The 19,704-nt window shown below is 40.5% G+C and overlaps 1 protein-coding gene across 5 annotated transcripts in view; it reads left to right on the top strand.

The window, feature by feature from the left end:
• Positions 1 to 18,579, top strand: part of LOC134022944 (CUB and sushi domain-containing protein 3-like) — a 403,505-nt gene extending 384,926 nt beyond the window's left edge. For 4 of the 5 annotated variants that reach the window (XM_062464691.1, XM_062464690.1, XM_062464689.1 and 1 more), the window contains 11 exons: positions 231 to 404; positions 2,525 to 2,698; positions 2,951 to 3,024; positions 6,005 to 6,116; positions 9,127 to 9,306; positions 11,557 to 11,622; positions 12,127 to 12,285; positions 12,645 to 12,757; positions 12,968 to 13,055; positions 13,324 to 13,459; positions 16,871 to 18,579. In XM_062464691.1, coding sequence (XP_062320675.1) covers positions 231 to 404; positions 2,525 to 2,698; positions 2,951 to 3,024; positions 6,005 to 6,116; positions 9,127 to 9,306; positions 11,557 to 11,622; positions 12,127 to 12,285; positions 12,645 to 12,757; positions 12,968 to 13,055; positions 13,324 to 13,459; positions 16,871 to 17,030 — 1,436 coding nt within the window. In that variant the 3' untranslated portion in view covers positions 17,031 to 18,579. Of the gene's footprint in view, positions 1 to 230; positions 405 to 2,524; positions 2,699 to 2,950; positions 3,025 to 6,004; positions 6,117 to 9,126; positions 9,307 to 11,556; positions 11,623 to 12,126; positions 12,286 to 12,644; positions 12,758 to 12,967; positions 13,056 to 13,323; positions 13,460 to 16,870 lie in introns of those variants that run through there. The other variant, XR_009930720.1, reaches the window with a different exon arrangement.
• Positions 18,580 to 19,704: the final 1,125 nt, after the last annotated feature.

Below are 19,704 nucleotides of genomic sequence, written 5' to 3'. Positions count from 1 at the left end.
TATTTATTTATTACATTACTTCTGAAAGTTTACTGTTTACATATGTAGAATATGTCCCCTCTTTTCAACAGAAATTTGATGTTTACTCTGTGACTATTTCTAACCAAGACATGTCTGAATACTTCCACCATCTTCACAGCACATTCAGGGGGAAAAGATTTTTGGAGGAAAGATTGCAATAAATTGTCTGTCTGTCCCAAGTTGCTAACTCTTGTTCTTGTTCTCCCCAGTGGTTACATGCTCTCCACCCCCACCCGTTGCTAATGGGTATCTGGAGGGCACTGTGTTTGAGTGGAGCACAAGCGTGAGTTACAGCTGCTTGCCAGGCTATGAGCTCTCTTTCCCAGCAGTACTTACCTGCGTGGGGAACGGCACCTGGAGAGGAGACCTGCCTCAGTGTCTACGTGAGTCGACACCCCACAGAGGCTGTCTAGAGCACTTTGAAGGAGCGCAAAAGTGGACACACACACTGTACATTGCCGTAGAGACACGGTATTTGTGTATTCATCTGTTGTTCTAGCTGCTAATTTGTTATTTTAATCACTAAAATACCTATGCAATGCGAGAAGGCTCTTCAAAACAGATTTATAGGAACATGTTTACAGTTTGTGTTGTAATGACGATGTAATGAATACATCATAACGTAAATGCAGATTTGTATTTTAATGATTGGGGATGAAGGTGCTGAACAAATGTAATGCAACAGAAGTGATCATCTCTGCATTAAAGCATTACCTAGCCATTATCAAAAGCAGAGTAGAACCAAAACAGGGTACCCGATTAGGGCTGCAACTAACGATTATTTTAATAATCGATTAATCTGACGATTATTTTTTCGATTAATCGATGAATCGGATAAAAAAACAAAAAAGCATTAATTTCCAATCCTTTATTCAAAAACAGAACTGACAGTGCAAATTCACAGTGCTAAAATTTTGAAAAAGTTATTAATATTAGCGTGGATTTAATGCTATTTTCCAAGATGAGCAATTTATTTGAGTTTTGTTTAAAACTTTATTGAAAATTGAAAGGTTGTGGAAGTAGGCCAGACTTTATTAGAATAGTCTGGTATATTTAAGATTTTTTGACACAATTTTGAAAAAAAGTTCAGATTTGCGAGGATTAAGCTATTTTCAAAGATTAGTGATTTTCTATCATTTTATTTGAAACTTCATTGAAAAAGTAAAGGCTGTGGAAGTATACCAGACATTGTTAAGATACTCTGGTGTCTGTTTGAGGTTTTATATTCCTAAAAATATTATAAAAGTCTCCACAGAATTTTTTTTTCAAAATGGTATGGGGTGTTTTCACCCGGTCCCTAACGCAATGCTGCAAAGTAGTGTCTTCCGAATGTGAGACGAATGTCGAATATGAAACGAACTTCACCTCGGTCAATTAACACACTGTTTCGATGTATTTAGTGTGAAATGCTCCCACACCTTGGATGACTTGGGTCGTACTGATTTCTCTGCCTCCGCCATTTGTTTCAGAACAACGTTACTCAACAACGTCTCTCCGATGGCCTTTCCTCTACCTCCGCTCCGCGCTCAACTAAACTTTTTTTTTTAATACTCAAACATCTCCGCGACATATTGAGTGGCGTAATAATCGCGCGACACAACAAATCGATAATGAAATTTGTTGCCAACGCTTTTAATAATCGATTTTAATCGATTTAAACGATTCGTTGTTGCAGCCCTATACCCGATAGTTATCAGTAACACAGACATATGTATTCTCACTGGTACTGTAGCACAATTCATGTGGGACAACAACAAGAACAAACAAGTTGGTCTGTGAAGTTCACATGTCTGAGAGTGGGGTTCTTACATCTGTATGCAGATTCCAGTCTCTGAAAGCTTGTGAGTGATGTGCATATCACCTGTTTGGTGGCTATCATCTCCCTCCCTCCCCCCGCACCCTAGGTTTGCCTATGGAATACAGAGACCGATTTTGTTTCGTTTAGAAAACTCACGACCATCACACCCATGAGATTGATCTAAATATTTCTTTGTTGGCCCATGAAATATTTGCTTGGCTATTTGCTGAAGGGGGGGAATCAGTTGTCAGACATTGAGATAAATATCAGGAAAGTTGATATGTTCATACAGTGCTGCTAGACAATAGTTACTTTGTTGCTTACTGGGTCTGCCTCTATCGCCAGTATTCCCATCCCCTGCTTATGTGGAGGTATTCTGTAGTAATGTCGTTGAGACGCTGTCTCCTGACTGCGCTTAGAGCAGAGCGAGCTAGCAGGAACTTATCTCTGGCTCCAGACCCTCTGTGTGGAACAGATGTCAGGTTGGAGACCCCTTATTGACTTGATACTTATTGATACTACAGTAGGAGAATTTACTGCATTCCCACAAGCATTAACTGGTGGTTTGGAATGATTGAAATCCTATTTGTTTAGCTGAATTCTACATGAAAGATGCCAACACAGTATCTGCTTATTCACCATAAAAGATGGCCAACATGAGTCATGTTACTGCAGGAGTGACCAAGTGTTTTTTTGTCCTTCCAGCCGAGTTCTGTGGAGATCCGGGGACCCCAGCCCAAGGAAGGAGAGAGGGGCGTAGTTTCATATTCAAGTCAGAAGTGACTTTCAGCTGCAACGCTCCCTATGTCCTGGTGGGCTCAGCTACACGTGTGTGCAGGGAGGATAGCACCTGGAGTGGGTCACAGCCACGCTGCATTGGTAGGCTACAATAACTCTGCAAAAGGTTCATTTATTATAATTTCATTTCACCACAGACTTAAAACTGGATTAGCTCGCAAAGCTAAACTGGGTTTGTTAAATTCTTGACTATTTTGTCTGGTAAAATGAAGCCATCTCTGTTCCTTCCTTCATTAAAGCTAGTTCTGCCATGATGAATAATAGCTTCTTACTCCATTTATTTGATTCTCTTGTTATTATCTAAAATACAGTGCACATTCTCCTTTGTACTAGATCCCAGCAGGAGTAGCTGTGAAAACCCAGGAACACCTGAAAATGGTTCTATGAATATTAGCCTGGGTTTCAAGGTACAGTACAGAAACTTTACCATACCAGGGGCCTCATTTATAAAACTGTGCGTAGAATTAACATGAAAACGTTGCGTATAAACGAAACACAGAAAACACAGACCACTCTGGTTTTCCTTTATACATCACAAATAACTGGAAATTGAGCGCATGTGCGCAAGCTTCTTGTCCCACCCAAGTAACGCCCAAAATTGCCTATAAATGGTCACTGACATGCCCCAAATTAATATTAATAGGGTTAGTAACATTTTCAGGTGTGGTATGACACTGTGCATTCGCATCCGCCTGACTGAAGCAACAGCATCAGTTTTAGCCTAATTTGTCTGCATGTTCACCTAATTATTTATGAGAATACAATTCATAACATGCCAGAACTGTTGAATGATTATAGATTAAATCAAATATTATTCCCAATTAAATATTTGAGGGGCTCTTTTGCATAAACAGATATCTCCGTTTTGTATTTATCGGAAATCATGCACTCCAGTGAACACGTGTGAGGTTATAATTCGATGTCTTTTTCACAATACTATCAACTACCAGTTTCATCCCTCTGTCTTTGGAGTCGCAGTTCCCATTTCTCAAAGTTTTGTGCGTACGCATGGGTCACAGTGTCACAAGTTAGTTTTTTTTATAAATCCCAAAGTTTGGGTACGAACTGGCATATGCACTCATTTGTGCGTACGCAAAGTTTATAAATGAGGTCCCAGGTTTGATAACAGAGTTGAGTTGCCATGAACCTTTAAAAGATAAAGTGCTCCCCAAAAAACACACCCTGTTTATTTCCGGGTTGAACCATTAAATATACACTCACTGGCCACTATAATAGGTACACCTCGCTAGTACCGGGTTGGACCCCCTTTTGCCTTCAGAACTTTGTGGCATACTTTCAACAAGGTGTTGGAAACATTCCTCTGAGATTTTAGTCCATATTGATATGATGGTATCACGCAGTTGCTGCAGATTTGTCGGCTGCACATCTATGATGCGAATCTCCCGTTCTACCACATCCAAAGGTGCTCTCTTGGATTGAGATCTGATGACTGTGGAGGCCATTGGAGTACAGTGAACTCATTGTCATGTTCAAGAAACCAGTTTGAGATGATTTGAGGTTTGGGACATAGTGCATTATCCTGCTTTTGGTGAGTTTGTGCGAATGTAGCCTCAGTTTCCTGTTCTTAGCTGACAGGAGTGGCACCCGGTGTGCTGTAGCCCATCTGCTTCAAGGTTCGACATCAGAGAGGCATTTTCGTCCACACAACTGTTGCTCACTGGATATTTTGTAATTTTCGGATCATTCTCTGGGAACTCTAGAGATGGTTGTGCGTGAAAATCCCAGTAGATCAGCAGTTTCTGAAATACTCAGACGAGCCCGTCTGGCATCAACAACCATGCCACGTTCAAAGTCACTTCTTCCCCATTCTGATGCTCGGTTTGAACTTCAGCAAGCTGTCTTGACTACGGGCCTTATTTAAACGATCTGAAACGCAAGTATCAAACGCGAAACACAAGTAACTTTGGGAGCTGGATTTATGCCTTTTTTCACATCTCCACAATGATTTCCCTCGTGTGGTAATATTTTGCTTTGTAATTATGTATGGTTTGCAAAAATGGGAACTGTTGCGTCTGTGTAGATGAGAGAAGCAAAGTGTATGTGCGTTGTGCACACGCTTATAATAGCATCTGAATAATGCGCCACTGACTTTGGACTACTTTTTTCCAGGTCTGTGGTGGAATTGTTTTCTGAAACTGCAAAATAGCACCAGGGAACGTTTGCGCCGGAACACGCCTCCTCTTTTCGCTGAACCGCCCCCGGGAGCGCAAGTTCATTCCCTAATTTACCGACGTGCGTCTGTGGAGCGAAAAGTCCGCTGTGCATCGGGTGCAAAATAGGAATGATACATGCGTCAAAAGTCAATAGCGCAGGGTGCAAGATAGGGCCCGCCGTCTACATCCGTAAATGCATTGTTGCTGCCTTGTGATTGGCTCTTTAGCTATTTGTGTTAACAAGCAATTGAACAGGTGTACCTAATAAAGTGGCCGGTGAGTGTAAGTCAAGTTCAGGGGACTGTCATTAACCCTTCCATGTTTTTGCCATAAAACCATAAAGTGTTTTGTTACAAATGGACAAAATGGCTCTTTCGACTTTTTTGTATAGGTAAGGGGTGCACATAATTCCAAGATCTGGGATATGGAACCAAAGTGCTGTTTCAAAAAGAAAGCACTGCATGCACAGCTCACCAACTCACTAGCCTGGGAGATCCAAATGGTTGTGGATTTGAAATGATCATGTATTCCTTTGGATGATGTTATGTTTGTGCAAGGACATGCACCCCTAACTCATATTTGATCACAACAGGACACAGATCATTTGTTCATGGTGGTTTTTCTGTTTTTGATAACACTCATTATCCTGAAGTGCAGCTTATTTTGTCCAAGACCTTTGTCCTCTAAGACTATTTAATATTTATCGTTCATAACAAAATGTATGTTTACTGTGGTAAATTCCTCACAATTAGGATAGCAGAGAGATTTGCCTAAGTGAAGTAGACCAAGATACATTTTCACACAGAATCGTTATGCAAACCAGCTTGGATGTCAAGCAATGTCCACTGAATATACAGTAAACGACACAGAATAGTACTTTTCTCACATTTCCAAGGGTCATAATTATTTATTTCTAATTACATGAGAGCACTCTTAGACATACTTACTCTGATACTAGATTGTTATATGATGTTATATTGTGCAATGTACAATAGTTGCTTCCCTGATGCCAGCCTTAACCTGTTTGCTGTGACAGTCTCCCTGCCTACTTGTGGTTATGTTGTATGTATTGCTGTCATCTATAAATATTTAATGTTTATATCGGATAGGGAATGCACCTGTGATGTGTAAATATGGTGTAAATATAGATATCTAGGCCCTATCTAAATGACTAGACATATCTATAAATGGTGTGTTTGTGTGTGTTTTTCAGGTGGGCAGTAAGGTAGAGTTCCTGTGTCAGCAGGGACACCTGCTCCAGGGCTCCACCACTCGACTCTGCATGCCTGACCTGACCTGGAGTGGCTCTCAGCCCAAATGCATCTGTGAGTGTCTCTCTTCTGTCATTGGGTTTGCTTTGCCTTCGGCAAGGGCACAACCTTTGTTCTCTCACATATATATTTATTGGGTGTGCTCACGCCTTCGAGCACTGCAACGCTGTAGCCTACGCGAGACACTACAAAAACATCTACACAGCTGTTTAGGAAGTCCAACGGCGACAGAACATGTTCGGCAGTCCCCTTACTTAAATCAAAAGTCTATCTAACTACTAACCTGAACTTCATTGCCACAGCCTAAACTTTGTCAATCTGTTCATGATTTTTTTTTTTTTCAGCCTAATCCGTACAACGGAACGTTAAAACGAATTCAACCAACGCAATCGCTACCAAGACGAACACAGCACTGTACTGTAGTAGTACAATTTACCGGGGCAGCTTCTCCACACAGGGCTACATTGCATTTTGCATTGTTACTGACAATGATGAGCTTTTTATGAATGAGCGATTTTCCACTGAATAAATGTCAAGCTTATTTACGTTTTTGGAGGCATATTTTCAGTAGCAGACGGTACTGTTTGAATCGCGATTCCATCTGAAATAGCTCGCCCCAACTCTAGAATACTGCCGATAACGTCGTTGTTGGAATAATCTTCAAAGGGAGTTCTGAATGAATGAAATATGAGTAGGCTAAATGCCTGAAAATATCACGAGAAGGGAACAACTTAAAAGGACGTTTAAGTCATAGAGATTAGGTCAATTTTTACACCGGTCTGCCAAATTTATTCGTTTTGATTCAACGATGAGGCTGCTGTATAGCTGATCACCATTCCCTCTTGCAGGGGAAATGAGAAGACAACTATTTCATTCTACACTTCACTCTTAGTATTTTGAGTTGTAAATGAGCAGCAACAAATGTGTGCTTTTAAATCTATGTAATCTTTATAAATAATACGTATGCATTTTGATATAAAAAATACAGAAATATCAGTTGTAAAAATGTCATTAAGAAACGGACGCCTCTGCAACCGACGCAAGCAAGCACACCCTACAATTTCCACAGAAATTGTACCCTCTCTAGTTCTCTCTCTTTCTCTCTCCCTCGCTTGTTCACCTTTCCTATCTACCAGCCTCCTTTTCACTCCCCTCCCTCCACCACCCTTCTTCAAAGATTGCTGCCCCTGCCTCAATCAGACTCCCTTCTCTCCAGCCTTTCTGAGTGGGGTCTTGACAGTGATTACAGTGTGGCTGTCTGTCCACCAGGGAATTACATTTGCCCAACACCTCTGCCTGAGCTCCCATCATTACCTTCACCCCGTGTAGTCAGCAGGAGTTTCATATTTGTAAGGAAGTTTCATGCACAGCCATTTATGATGGATTGACGCAGTGCTGCAAAACCTCAATATGAGTCTGACTCAGTAGAATATGGTAAATATTTGAGCGGGCGGAAGGGATAATGACGTTAATGTTATTAGGAGATGTATCCCCTTTCCTGAGGGGAAATCTGCTGAGACAGCAGACAGAGAATGTGTGTTCTACTGTTATCCCTAACTCAACAGTCCAGAAGGATCTCACTGCTGCACTGCGGTTTGTATGTTTGCGTTGTGTGTGTGTTCCATCACTTCAGGAATTGCTGTGACTCTTGGGAATAACTTCAAGGCTGTTCCACCCCCTTTCTCCTTCCGCCACAAAGCACAGACTGGACTTCTGTTGAGAGGCTTGAAGCACAATTGATGTGAAATGTTGTAGTCATGCAATGTTCTGAACGCAAACAACATGATATATTCATGAACAACTCATCTGGGATTGTGCTCTCTGTACTCCCATCATCCTGCTAGATATGTGTTGCTAGAACATCATGTTGTAACGGAGGGTGCTTTAAAGCATGTGAGAACTGGTCCATACTGTCTCCAGCAGCCTAACAGGCCGAGTCTTGTCCATGTCATGGTGTGGAGTTCACACACGCAGACTTACACACACACACACACACGGATGCACAGACACATACACTCATGCATGAACTGACACATACATCCACAGACTTAAATGCTTAGAACTTAGGTTAAACAGGGTTTTTAATTGTTAATTTGATTGTGATTGTTGTTTTTGTTATTATATATTATGTTGTAAGACTGTGATCATAATGTACTGAAGAGCTTTGATTGCAAGAAAAATGCATTACAAATACAATGTATTATTATTATTATGTGTGCATAGGCACATGCTAGCTAGCTGAATCTCTGCAAAATACGATGATGCAGCCAGCCTTTCCGCACCACCATTGGTGCTCTCTCTGTGATGCTGTCCCTGTTTCTCCACAGCACTCCTCTTTGATGAAGCACAGACATTGGCTTTTCATTGCTTCCATCCACACCCAATCACAGTTAATGTCAACGCCATGAAGGGCCAATTTGATGCCATGACTCACAGATAGCTGTCTCATATTTGACAGCTGGCCACTCATTCAATCAGTCACTAGCAAAAATATGCTGTCTCTTTTATATTTGTATTCCATTGGTAATGTACCCTTTTTCAGTTCTTCTATCACAGGCTTTTTTTAACAGTGTATTTACATTTACATTACATTTAGTCATTTAGCAAGACGCTCTTATCCAGAGCGACTTACAGTAAGTACAGGGACATTCTCCCCGAGGCAAGTAGGGTGAAGTGCCTTGCCCAAGGACACAACGTCATTTTGGCACAGCCGGGGAATCGAACTGGCAACCTTCAGATTACTAGCCCGCTTCCCTCACCGCTCAGCCACCTGACTCCCCATTTGCATGTTTTTGGTTTGAAATGAACTGATTATCGACATGGTACATGAAGATGGATAATATACATACTTACATCATTTTGTGAACTCTGTGAACTTGAGCTATTAGTTTCCAGTTTCTAGTTTCACAGTCATAATTGCTTGGAAGGATAATGCTAAAGGCTTCGACAACAATGCTTTCAAATGTCCCAGTGAATATCAACTGGTATGCAAGTGTTTGATGTGTGTGTGTGTGTGTGTGTGTGTGTGTACATGTCTGTGGTGTGTGTATGTGTGTGTATGCAGCTCACTCCTGCAAGCAGCCAAAGAACCCAGCCAATGCTGATATGGTTGGTCTGGACTTGCCGAGCTATGGCTACACCCTGGTCTACAGCTGCCAGCCCGGCTACATCCTATCTGGAGGCTCTGAGCATCGTGTCTGTCGTTCTGACGGCAGCTGGACCGGCAGGGTCCCTGTGTGCCGAGGTATTTACACACACGCCTCTTTCTGCTCTCATACGATTAGATTGATCCTAGAGAGACTTGTGATCACTGAGAAATGTGCTGACACAAAAAAAGATGAATTCCATGTGTTTTACATTTGTGTTTTTCCAGTAGAACTGTTCTCAAACTTAATGTAAACCCGTAGCTATATATTGGTTATGTTCAAATGTAGGTTGTTATCTCAACTCAAATAATTTTGAGTTGCTCTGGAAACTTCTTTGCCAAGATGTCATTGATGTATGATGTCTGCATTAATGTTACTTCAGTGATCTTGCAAAGATGACTTGGAAGCCCTGGTGTCAGAAATATTAATCTATCAAGTATTGCACAGTCAGTCGGTGAAGAAGTTAAGAAAGCTTTATTGCTTGCGGCCGGCCCACAAGGAGACAAAAACATCACACGCCATGGTGATACAAAGTTTGTCCACTAGCATGTTGTTAAAAAGCTAACTATTTACAGTTTTTCACGATTGCTAAAGCACATTTCTTGAAACAGTCACCCATTTTCTCAAAACTGTAAACACAAAATCTCATCTTCAGGCACTATTTACAAAACCTCTGAATCCTCTTGCAAAATGAAACTTTAGCCTCAAAACTGTTTTACCTGTGCTCAAAATCAAACTTTTGCCTCAAAACAGATTTACCTGAGCTCAAAATCAAACACTGCTCTCAAATCATAAACAAAGTGATCAAAATGATATACACTATCAAGCAGTCAGTAAACAATACACCAAAAAATAGAAAACACATTGTTCAAAACATATAGTTCTCAGGGAGAAGAACATGTTTATTCTCAAAACATTTTCGTTCATACTGTAGTACAGTGCATTGTAGGCTGTATACTGTACAATGAACAAATTGTATGGCCCTGAACATTGTGCTTTCCATTTGTTACAGTAACAGTACTGACTGCTCAATAGATTTTGACTGGTTGCAGGTTCATATCAACAAAGAACAAGAGTGAGTAGTGAGATGCAGGGTACAGTACTGTATAGGGGTACAAGGAGGAGAAAGAACAAAAAAAATTGCAAAGAGCAAAGCAGAGTAGTAATTACTGATACATTTTGAGCTACTATGATAGAACATGTTGTCGTTCATCAAAAGACAATGACGGATAAATGTGAAATTGGTTTTGAGGTTACGTAAAAATGTTCCTTGACAACTATATGTTTTGAACAAGGTGTTTTCAATTTTTTTGTGTATTGTTTACTGACTGCTTGATAGTGTATATCATTTTGATCATTTTGTTTATGATTTGAAAGCAGTGTTTGATTTTGAGCACAGGTAAATCTGTTTTGAGGCGAAAGCTTGATTTTGAGCACAGGTAAAACTGTTTTGAGGCGAAAGTTTCATTTTGCAAGATTCAGAGGTTTTGTAAATAGTGCTTGAAGATGAGGTTTTGTGTTTACAGTTTTGAGAAAATGGGTGACTGTTTCAAGAATGTGTTTTAGCAATTGTGAAAAACTGTAAAAGGGACAAAAATCAAAGGAGTAAACATGTGATCAATGTGCTTCTTCTTGTCTTTGGGCTGGGTCAGGCCAGAGCACTTCGTCGACATCACAAGCAATATTTTCCCACATCATTTGAAACAAGTGAAATCAATTTTGAGCGGTTGTGTTTTGTCAATGACATGTTTTCTCTATTTGTATTTGATTGTTGCCATTTGTGTTTACCAGTATGGCATTAGAGTGCAGAATGTGTTTTGAGAATGAGAATGTGTTTAGAGTTTTGCTGAAAAGTCTAAGTGAGATCTGCAAATTGTGTTTTACCATGTGAAATGGTTTAAAGTATTGACAACAGACAAGCACAATTAGCTACATGAGTTCAGGCAACTGAGAACTTTGTTCAGCCAATGGGTTTTAGTGTTTTAGTAATTGAGAAAGACTGTAAACGAAACCGCTCTTCACAGACATTGGTTCATACAACTGTCACATGGCTCTCCTTTCATTGGCTCCCTTGCATAGACCTTGCGCATGTGTGTGCATGTTTGCGTCCCTTGCAATGGACACTTACAACATCAACCCTACCCCCACTAGGTGACTAGCTAATGGTCACCATAAAAATCTACGTGGCAAGAGATCCTTGTGAGTTAGCGGAATGCAAAATGAAGGGCATGTGCTATGTTGGCAAAATGTTATAGTCAAGCAGTGTTTATTTTTCGAACATTCTTAGGGTGTCTCATTGTGCTGTGTGTGGATGCTGATTTGTGACATACATATTTATGTCTCTTTAGTAGGCTCCAAATTGACTGAGAAAACTACTAAACCACTTCCGGGGACACCAAGTCCAAAAATAAATGGTAAGACGAGAGGAGTGGTGGCTGAGGTTCCACACGTTTGTTCCTTAAAGAAGAACATCCTGATAGAAACATGTTGTTTCTATCCTTCTGTACGAACTGCAAATGTAAAAACTAAAACTAATACAAATGTAGACTTGACCCATTATTCAACATAATTCTTGCACCAAAGGTGATGGGAGGAATACAACAGCAACACTGTGTTCACGTTCACTTGTATGACACCTTTTAGTATGCCAATCTTCTGTGTACTTAACAGTACAGAACTCAATTTATAATTATAGGCGTGTACAACTTTCAAGACATGAAAACATGTTAAGTCTTTCAATTTGTGAACATCTGTGAACTCCACCAGACAGACATCAGAGATGTCAGCCAGATGGGAATACTTAAGGAAAATATGACAGCAAAAAAACATGATTATGTGCTGGAAATCACTCTGGAACCTAACTCGTTGCTACTACGTGGTGTCAGAAGTCTAACCGTATGGATTTCTTGTTTCTGCAGTCCCTGATGATGTCTTCGCTCCCAATTTCATCTGGAAAGGCTCCTATCACTACAAGGGCCAGAAGCAGCCGATGACTTTGACAATCACCAGATTCAACATGACCACAGGAAAAGTCAACGTGACTCTGACTGACAGCAGCATGGAGTTCCTGCTCTCAGGTGAGTTATCTCAATCACTTTTCCCCCTTCCTGTTTTTCAATTGTCAGGTTGGTTTAATCAAACTCAAAATCTATTTCTGTATGTTCTCGTCCATGACTATTTGATTAACATTACATTACATTTACATTTAGTCATTTAGCAGACGCTCTTATCCAGAGCGACTTACAGTAAGTACAGGGACATTCTCCCCGAGGCAAGTAGGGTGAAGTGCCTTGCCCAAGGACACAATGTCATTTTGCAAGCCCGGGAATCGAACCAACAACCTGCCGACTCCCTAACCACTCAGCCATCTGACCCCCCCTTAAAAATGTCTTTGAGGTTGTCATGGACTGTATAAATTAAACTCTCTCCTCTGCAGGAGTGTATAAGAACCAGGAAGCTCGTCTGATGCTGGTGCTGTACAACATGAGGGCTCTGGCCCACACCACCTTCAGCAGGATCACCGACGAGACCTGGGCCATGGATGGCTTTGTAAGTGCAATACAGTTCTGCCTCATCACTCAACAACTTTTAACATTTCCTTCAAAATGACACTAAACGTTGATTATGTGGCTCTGTTTAGTCGCCATGCTCCATAGATAGCTTTTCTTCTGCAACAGTGTGTCTGACGTCATTTGAGCATCGTTTGAGCCAAATATGTTTCTGAAAGAACTTTGTGTTGTCTTTATGTTCTTATTTAAGGTTTCCACTGAACACGATGGTGGCAGTTATGTGTTTCAAGGCTTCATTCAAGGCAAAGACTACGGCTCGTTTGGACTGCAGAGACTAGGTTTTAGCACTAATTACTGTCACTCCAAGTGATCACATTGGTCATTGAAATCAGCACCCCTATTGTTGTACATCATCATTGTCATAGTCATCCTTATCATCAGCATGGCCATCCTCATCAAAACTGCCACCACATTCTCAGTACAAGATGCTGTGTGGGTTACCGAATTGCTTGGTGGCCATAGCATCTTATACACTAGTTCATTTTGACACTTTGATCGATAATCAAAAATGAGTTTGCGACGATGTCGTCTTATTTTTTTTGCCAGGTATGACTGTTAAGGAGAATGCCACCACTCCTGACACCCCTCATGGCACCAACAGTATTTCTGTTGCCGTTGCGATTCTGGTGCCTTTCTTTGCCCTCATCTTGGCCGGCCTGGCCTTCTATCTGTACAAGCAGAGGTATGGAGGTCACATGTGATTTCATATGTTACATGTTTTTTTAAATTGACCATCAGGTGTCATGTGACCGCTCGTGTCTTCACAATTAGTTTTACATTGTTTCTTAAAGTAAAAGGTATCAAATTAAATTATATACCGTAATTTTCGGACTATAAGGGGCACCTGAATATAAGCCGCAGCAGCTAAATTGAATGATGTGTACATATATAAGCCGCACTGGACTATAAGCCGCAGGTGTTTTAATGTTTAACCTGTTTACGCTCCTGTTTCGCCCGCGAGACAAAAATGCTGCCTCCCCCTTCCTCAGTTAGGACGCACTAAATTCTAAAAAATATATTTTTTAGACGCTACACATGTTATACATCGTTGGAAAGCTACGATTCTTGTGCTTCCATTGAAATAAACCAATTCAAGATCAAGTCGCAATAGCAAGCAAAGTCAACGTCTTTTTCCGGTGAACATTCCTTCAACAATGCCAAAGAAAAAAGTTGTACTCACCCTAAGTTGTTCAAATAGGTCCAGGTGTGCAAATCATGCCATCAAAACTTGATCTGCGTAAGTCCCAAGGGTTCAAAGTATCTAACCATGTAAAGTAATTCGTCCAAATACAATGTTTTACGTTCATGAATAGCCATTATCCTTTGTTTCATTATGCAAGTTAGCCGAAGGAAGAAACAACTTGTTCACATAAAAGTGTTATTTTCTCCGATTTATCAACGGAGTATTTACAAAATGAAGGTCTCAAAATGTCCGTTGAACCCTCCCCTTTTGATTGACACCTTGTTCGACCCAATAGGAGCTTCCATGCCCCGTTGACAGCCCTCTAAAGCCAACTAGGTCTGTGCGTCCTGCCCCCCCCCGCCCCCCCCCCCCCACACTCGTTCTAAACAAATTTCTCGAACTGGCTTCGACTGGCTCTGAAATTAGCTCGTTAGCCTTGTAGCTGACAGCTAGCTGAAAATGCCAATACCTCATTTGTATGCGTCTGTGGAGCCTTCAAAATAACAGTCGATTGCGCAATATGGTTGACAGAATCAGTGTTCTTTGTGCGCCAATCCTTGGAATCAGATAAAGCACTCCAATGTGTTCATGCTTCAGTTTTTGTGTTTCAGTATTACTAATTAGGGATTTAGCTATTATATATGATATTTCTAAGTACCAGAGATGGGCCAGAGATAACAATTATGAAAAATAATACCTTTTTATTTGACCTTGACCTTGGTTACAAAGGGTCATTTTGGAGTCTCCAAAAGACCCTTTTAGAAAATTCCTGGATGTACTCTTATAAAAACATGTGTCAAATATGAATATATTGTGGTATTATGTTTGACTTTTGATTTGAATTGGGTAAGGCTTCAACCTGTGGTCCAATTTAGTCTTCCAGATAATACCTACCACCTCTAGGCCTCTTCAGGCCTCTGTTTTCAAAACAAAATCTAGGCGGAAATAGAAATTTTCACTTTCCTTGTGTTCAAGCTTCTATTACTCAACACTAGAAGGACTGACAGGGGTCCTGACAACAGGGGACATAACTTCAGAGTGTCAGCTTTCAAAAGAGATCATTTACATGCATGTACTCCAAATGGTTCAAGAACAGCTTCCAATTTACTTTGGGTATGCTGTTTAGGCGTTTTCAGGCAAATTTAACAGGAACATGAAAAGGTTAATTACCATATGTAAGGGTTCGTGCACAGAGGGGATTGTCGGGAAAGAGATGGCTGCTTGAGGAAGCTCCCATTTATTAACATTTCAACAAACAAGTTGCATATTTGTATAACGTATTCAAGTGTTACCAGTGTGCAAAATACGGGGGGGTCTGGGGGGGCTCGACCCCCCCCCGATTAACCCATGAGCCCCCCTGAAAGCCTCAAAAGCAAAATTTGAAGGCGGTCTCAATTTTTTTCTAAATAAATAAAAAAAATATTGTCACTAATGGTCACAAAAATGTTTTTAAGCTCACCATGTTCAGTATTCAGAAATCAAAACATTTATTCACCATTTTTTTGGCCAAGCGGAGCCAGCCAGTCCTGTGCGCCAAACAGAAACGTTGAGAAGTCAATGGCTAGCAAGCGAAAGCTAACCAGAGTGTATCATTCACACACTTTGGGTTCACATCCAAAAAGGTGGCACTCAGAGATGAAGAGGCACCGAATGACAATGCACTTGTTATAAAACAACGTGCATACAAACAACTTTAGCCAATGCAACCTCTTATGTCAGTGTTGCTTTACGAATACTAGCCTACCATATAGAATAATAGTAGAATACTAGAATAATAGCATATCGGATTATCAAAAATGGTTAAGTTTGTGTGTGTGTGTGTTGTCATGTAGGCTATAGACTGATTGTCTTGGCTTGCATCCATAAAATAGTTACTGTAATGTTATATCTACTGCCAGTAGCGGACTGACCATCGGTAGCGCCATGTTTATTTTACATAAAGCTCCAAAAACAATTTTTCGCTCAAATCAGCCAAAAAAATTTGCTCGCGCGCCATGCGCGCTCGCATTAACTGTAGAACTCCCTACTAGCATCACATCAAACCCAGAATGTGCATGCATTAGCAGGGCACTTTGGTGGCATATACAGGGCCTGTTCTGGTGGGCCGGTCTGGATCAAAGTCCAAGGCCTATTTTTACTCCCAGTCCGTCCCTGCCTACTGCATATTGAGCAAATTTATATCGGTATTGCGCAACAATCGAGAGATGGGGACCCCCCCGAATATTGTATTCGGGGGGTCCCCCCCACGAGTATTTCGCACACTGAGTGTTACCATTTAGTGCAATAGTAGCTACAGAACATATACTGTGCTGTGTAAACTGTACTGTATCACATAGCGTTTCAGACACAAACTTTTCAACTTTCAAACTTAAACGGTGCGCACATACCGGCAGTGATCTACAGCAGTGGTTTTCAACCAGTGGTCCTTGAGGGAGTGCTAGGGGTTCCCCAGAAAAATTTGTTAATAGCGTCACAATCATTTAACCACTTAACTTTGGCTATTTTTGAAAAACCTTGAAAAAGTGGGCACATCTTTGAATATTTATATTTTTTTAAAGCGAAAATGTACTAATATCTTAGTGGCCGTTAGCTGTAAAAATCCATAGATTAGCCGCACCGTTATATAAGCCGCAGGGTCGAAAAATGGGGAAAAAAGGCGCGGCTTATAGTCCAAAAATTACGGTATATTAAAATGTCATCGTTATTTCATTAGTTGTCACTAATATTTTTATTTTATTATTATTAATTAGGAAATAACGGTTGATCATTACAGTAGCCGTACATGAGAGAAGTATGAAAAGTTAGCCATACAGGCTTGTGACTTTCAAAGCAATACTATTGTCAAAACTTAACACCTCTAATTTCACATGATTGTCTGACTGATGGCCCTTGTGTGGTTTGCATTTTCAGGAAAACAGATAAGACTCAATACACAGGCTGCTCGGTCCATGAAAACAACAATGGCCAAGCCACCTTTGAAAACCCTATGTACAACACCAACGCAAAAGCAACTGAGGGGAAAGTTGTCCGTTTCGATCCCAACCTCAACACTGTCTGCACCATGGTCTGATGTTTGGCCTCACATGCTTTTATTCTGGATGAAGACATTAGTATCGGCACGTTTCTGAAGGACCGCATCCTCAGAAATTCAAAGCACACTTCAGGAATAGACACTGTAGTTGTGCGTTTGTGTATGCGTGTCTGTACATGTGTGTTTGCGCCAGTGTGTATGAGTTTAGATCTTCACGAGATTGGTGTTGGTGAATTGTTTTTATAGCTACTGCTCTTACACTCTGTGAGTGTGTTTATTAATATCCTCTGGTGTATTTGTAAATTGAGTATATTTATGCTCTGAACTGCTTTTACAGATGGAAATGTATTTCACAGCCAAACCAAATGTAACCTTTATTCCCACTGGTACAAAGTGTATGGTCCCTATGCCTATATTCTGTACATTGGTTCTAATAAATAGTATAATTCTGAAGTTCACAGCTCTCAACTGTGCTTCAATCAAAGTAATCTGTGAAGCTCATTTTTGTAATCAAAGAGGAGTAAGAGGAGATGAGGAGGCAAGAAATTTAGATACCCTCACAGTACCATAGTACCTATATGGCAAATTATACTTGAGATGGTTTTGCCAAGTGACTGCAAATTTGAGTGAGATCAGTTGTTTAAGATTAATCAAAAGTTATCTGAAGTTTTTGATTAGTTGAGACCTTAGGGTTTGGTGGCATGTAACTAATGAGTGCCAGAGTTTTTGTGTTGATGTGTGTTTTTCAGTCGGCATCCACTGATGTACATGGCTGTTTATGTCTAATGGGCCATAGGCTTCCACATCAACATTCCTGTATATAAAGAATGTGCACACTTTCAAAGAGCAGTGTCCCATTAGTAAGTGTTATATTATTTCAGTCTCTGTGAGTGTATATGGAGTAATGAGCACTGATTGTAAAATCAAGTATCATTGCAGTGCCTTGAATACGTGGGGCAAGATTAAGTAAAGACATCATTATTATTTCATCAGTCAAAACAACAACGTGAAGAATCTAAAGTGTTTTGAGGATTTCTTGTATTTGATGTCAGACTTTGTTATCTGGAAGAAGAGACATTTAATAGAAGCTCATACTTTCATACCTGTGCATGGCTGCCAAAAATAATATGAAATAACATTGCTGCTGTTTGTATCACTAGGTTTATCCAATCATTGTAGTGACATTTTGTACATTTATACAGTTTTGATATTTGATGGCATTCTATTTGGCAAATGTCTTGTGTTATTAATATGTAATATATTTTGTAATTTCACCTTTCTTATTGACGACAAAACCATCTTGTCAATAGATGAAAAATCAGGCTTAAGTCAGTCAGTTTAGAAAGCTTTAAATGTTTTAATTAAATAGTCATTTGGTTTGAAACAATTCAGAGCCAGTGTATATGTCTGTATCAAAAATATTTTGTAAAGAGCTCTATTTTTATGCAAATAAGCATTTGTAAGTTATTGAATACGTTGTGTACATTTTCACGTGAAAGATGGATTTGTTTTTTGTATTTTTTCTTTATTGCCAATGTATACAACCTTAATTTATATATAAAAATATAAACTAGAGATTTTGTTCAGATGTTTTTTGGGCTAGGGTAAGCTTGGATTTCAAACAGTAACTTATGACAGACGCCAAATCATTTAGGGTGACCATCAGAATGGGTTTTATTCGCCATGAAAGTTTGCAAAGGAATTTGCTTTGGCAGGAAGGTGCAAACATTAACCCTTGTGTTATCTTCGGGTCATTCTGACCCATCAGTCATTGTGACCCACCGTCGTATTGCGACAAATTTACCTCATACAAAAACAAAGTGAAGCATTTTCTTTTAACTGTCGGGCTGTCTCAGACCCCCCACATTGGAATGGTTAAAAGAAAATTATTTGTATTTGTTTTTGTATTGGGTAAAATTGGGTAAACACAACGATGGTTCGTTATGAACCTTTGGGTCATGTGACCCGAAGGCAGCACGAGGGTTAAACATATAGGAATCTAAAATTTTAATATGAGGACTAACTATACTAAGGGTACATAACTAGCAATACTAAGTCAGTGTGAACCCTTGGCCTTGTTGAAGAGGCCAACAGCGGAAGGGCATGTGGCGTGTGGTATTGGTCCCGATGGACCGCAGCCTTCTGCCGGAGGGGAGTGACTGAAACAGGGAGTGACCAGGGTGGGAGGAGTCAGCCACAATCTTCCTTGCTCGCCTCAGGGTCCTCGAGGGCAGGCAGATTGCAGCCAATCACCTTCTCAGCAGTGCGGATGATACGCTGCAGCCTGCACTTGTCCTTGGCATTTCTTCAGCTGCCGTAGGAAGTACATCCTCTGTTGTGCTTTCTTGGTGAAGGAGCTGGTGTTCAGTTCCCACTTGAGGTCCTGGGAGAGGATAGTGCCAAGGAAGCGGAAGGACTCCACAGTGTTGACTGGGGAGTCACACAGGGTGATGGGGGTGAGTAGGGCTGTATTCTTCCTGAAGTCCACAACCATCACCACTGTCTTAAGAGCATTGGGCCTCATTCACCAATATCTTCCTAAGTTATTTCTTACATTTGTTCTTAAGAAAGTTCCTAAGAAAAGTCTACGTGTGATTCATGACGTGTTCCTAAACAGCAGAATTGTTTGCAGGTTTGATCTTAGAATGATGAATCCCAATATGTCGTAAGTTGAAAGCTTGTGCCCCGTTGCTCCTATTTAGCATAGGTAAAC

The sequence above is a fragment of the Osmerus eperlanus genome, chromosome 7 (assembly GCF_963692335.1).
Source record: "Osmerus eperlanus chromosome 7, fOsmEpe2.1, whole genome shotgun sequence".
NCBI classification, from domain to species: Eukaryota; Metazoa; Chordata; class Actinopteri; order Osmeriformes; family Osmeridae; genus Osmerus; species Osmerus eperlanus.
This window is presented reverse-complemented; position numbering and strand designations above follow the sequence as displayed.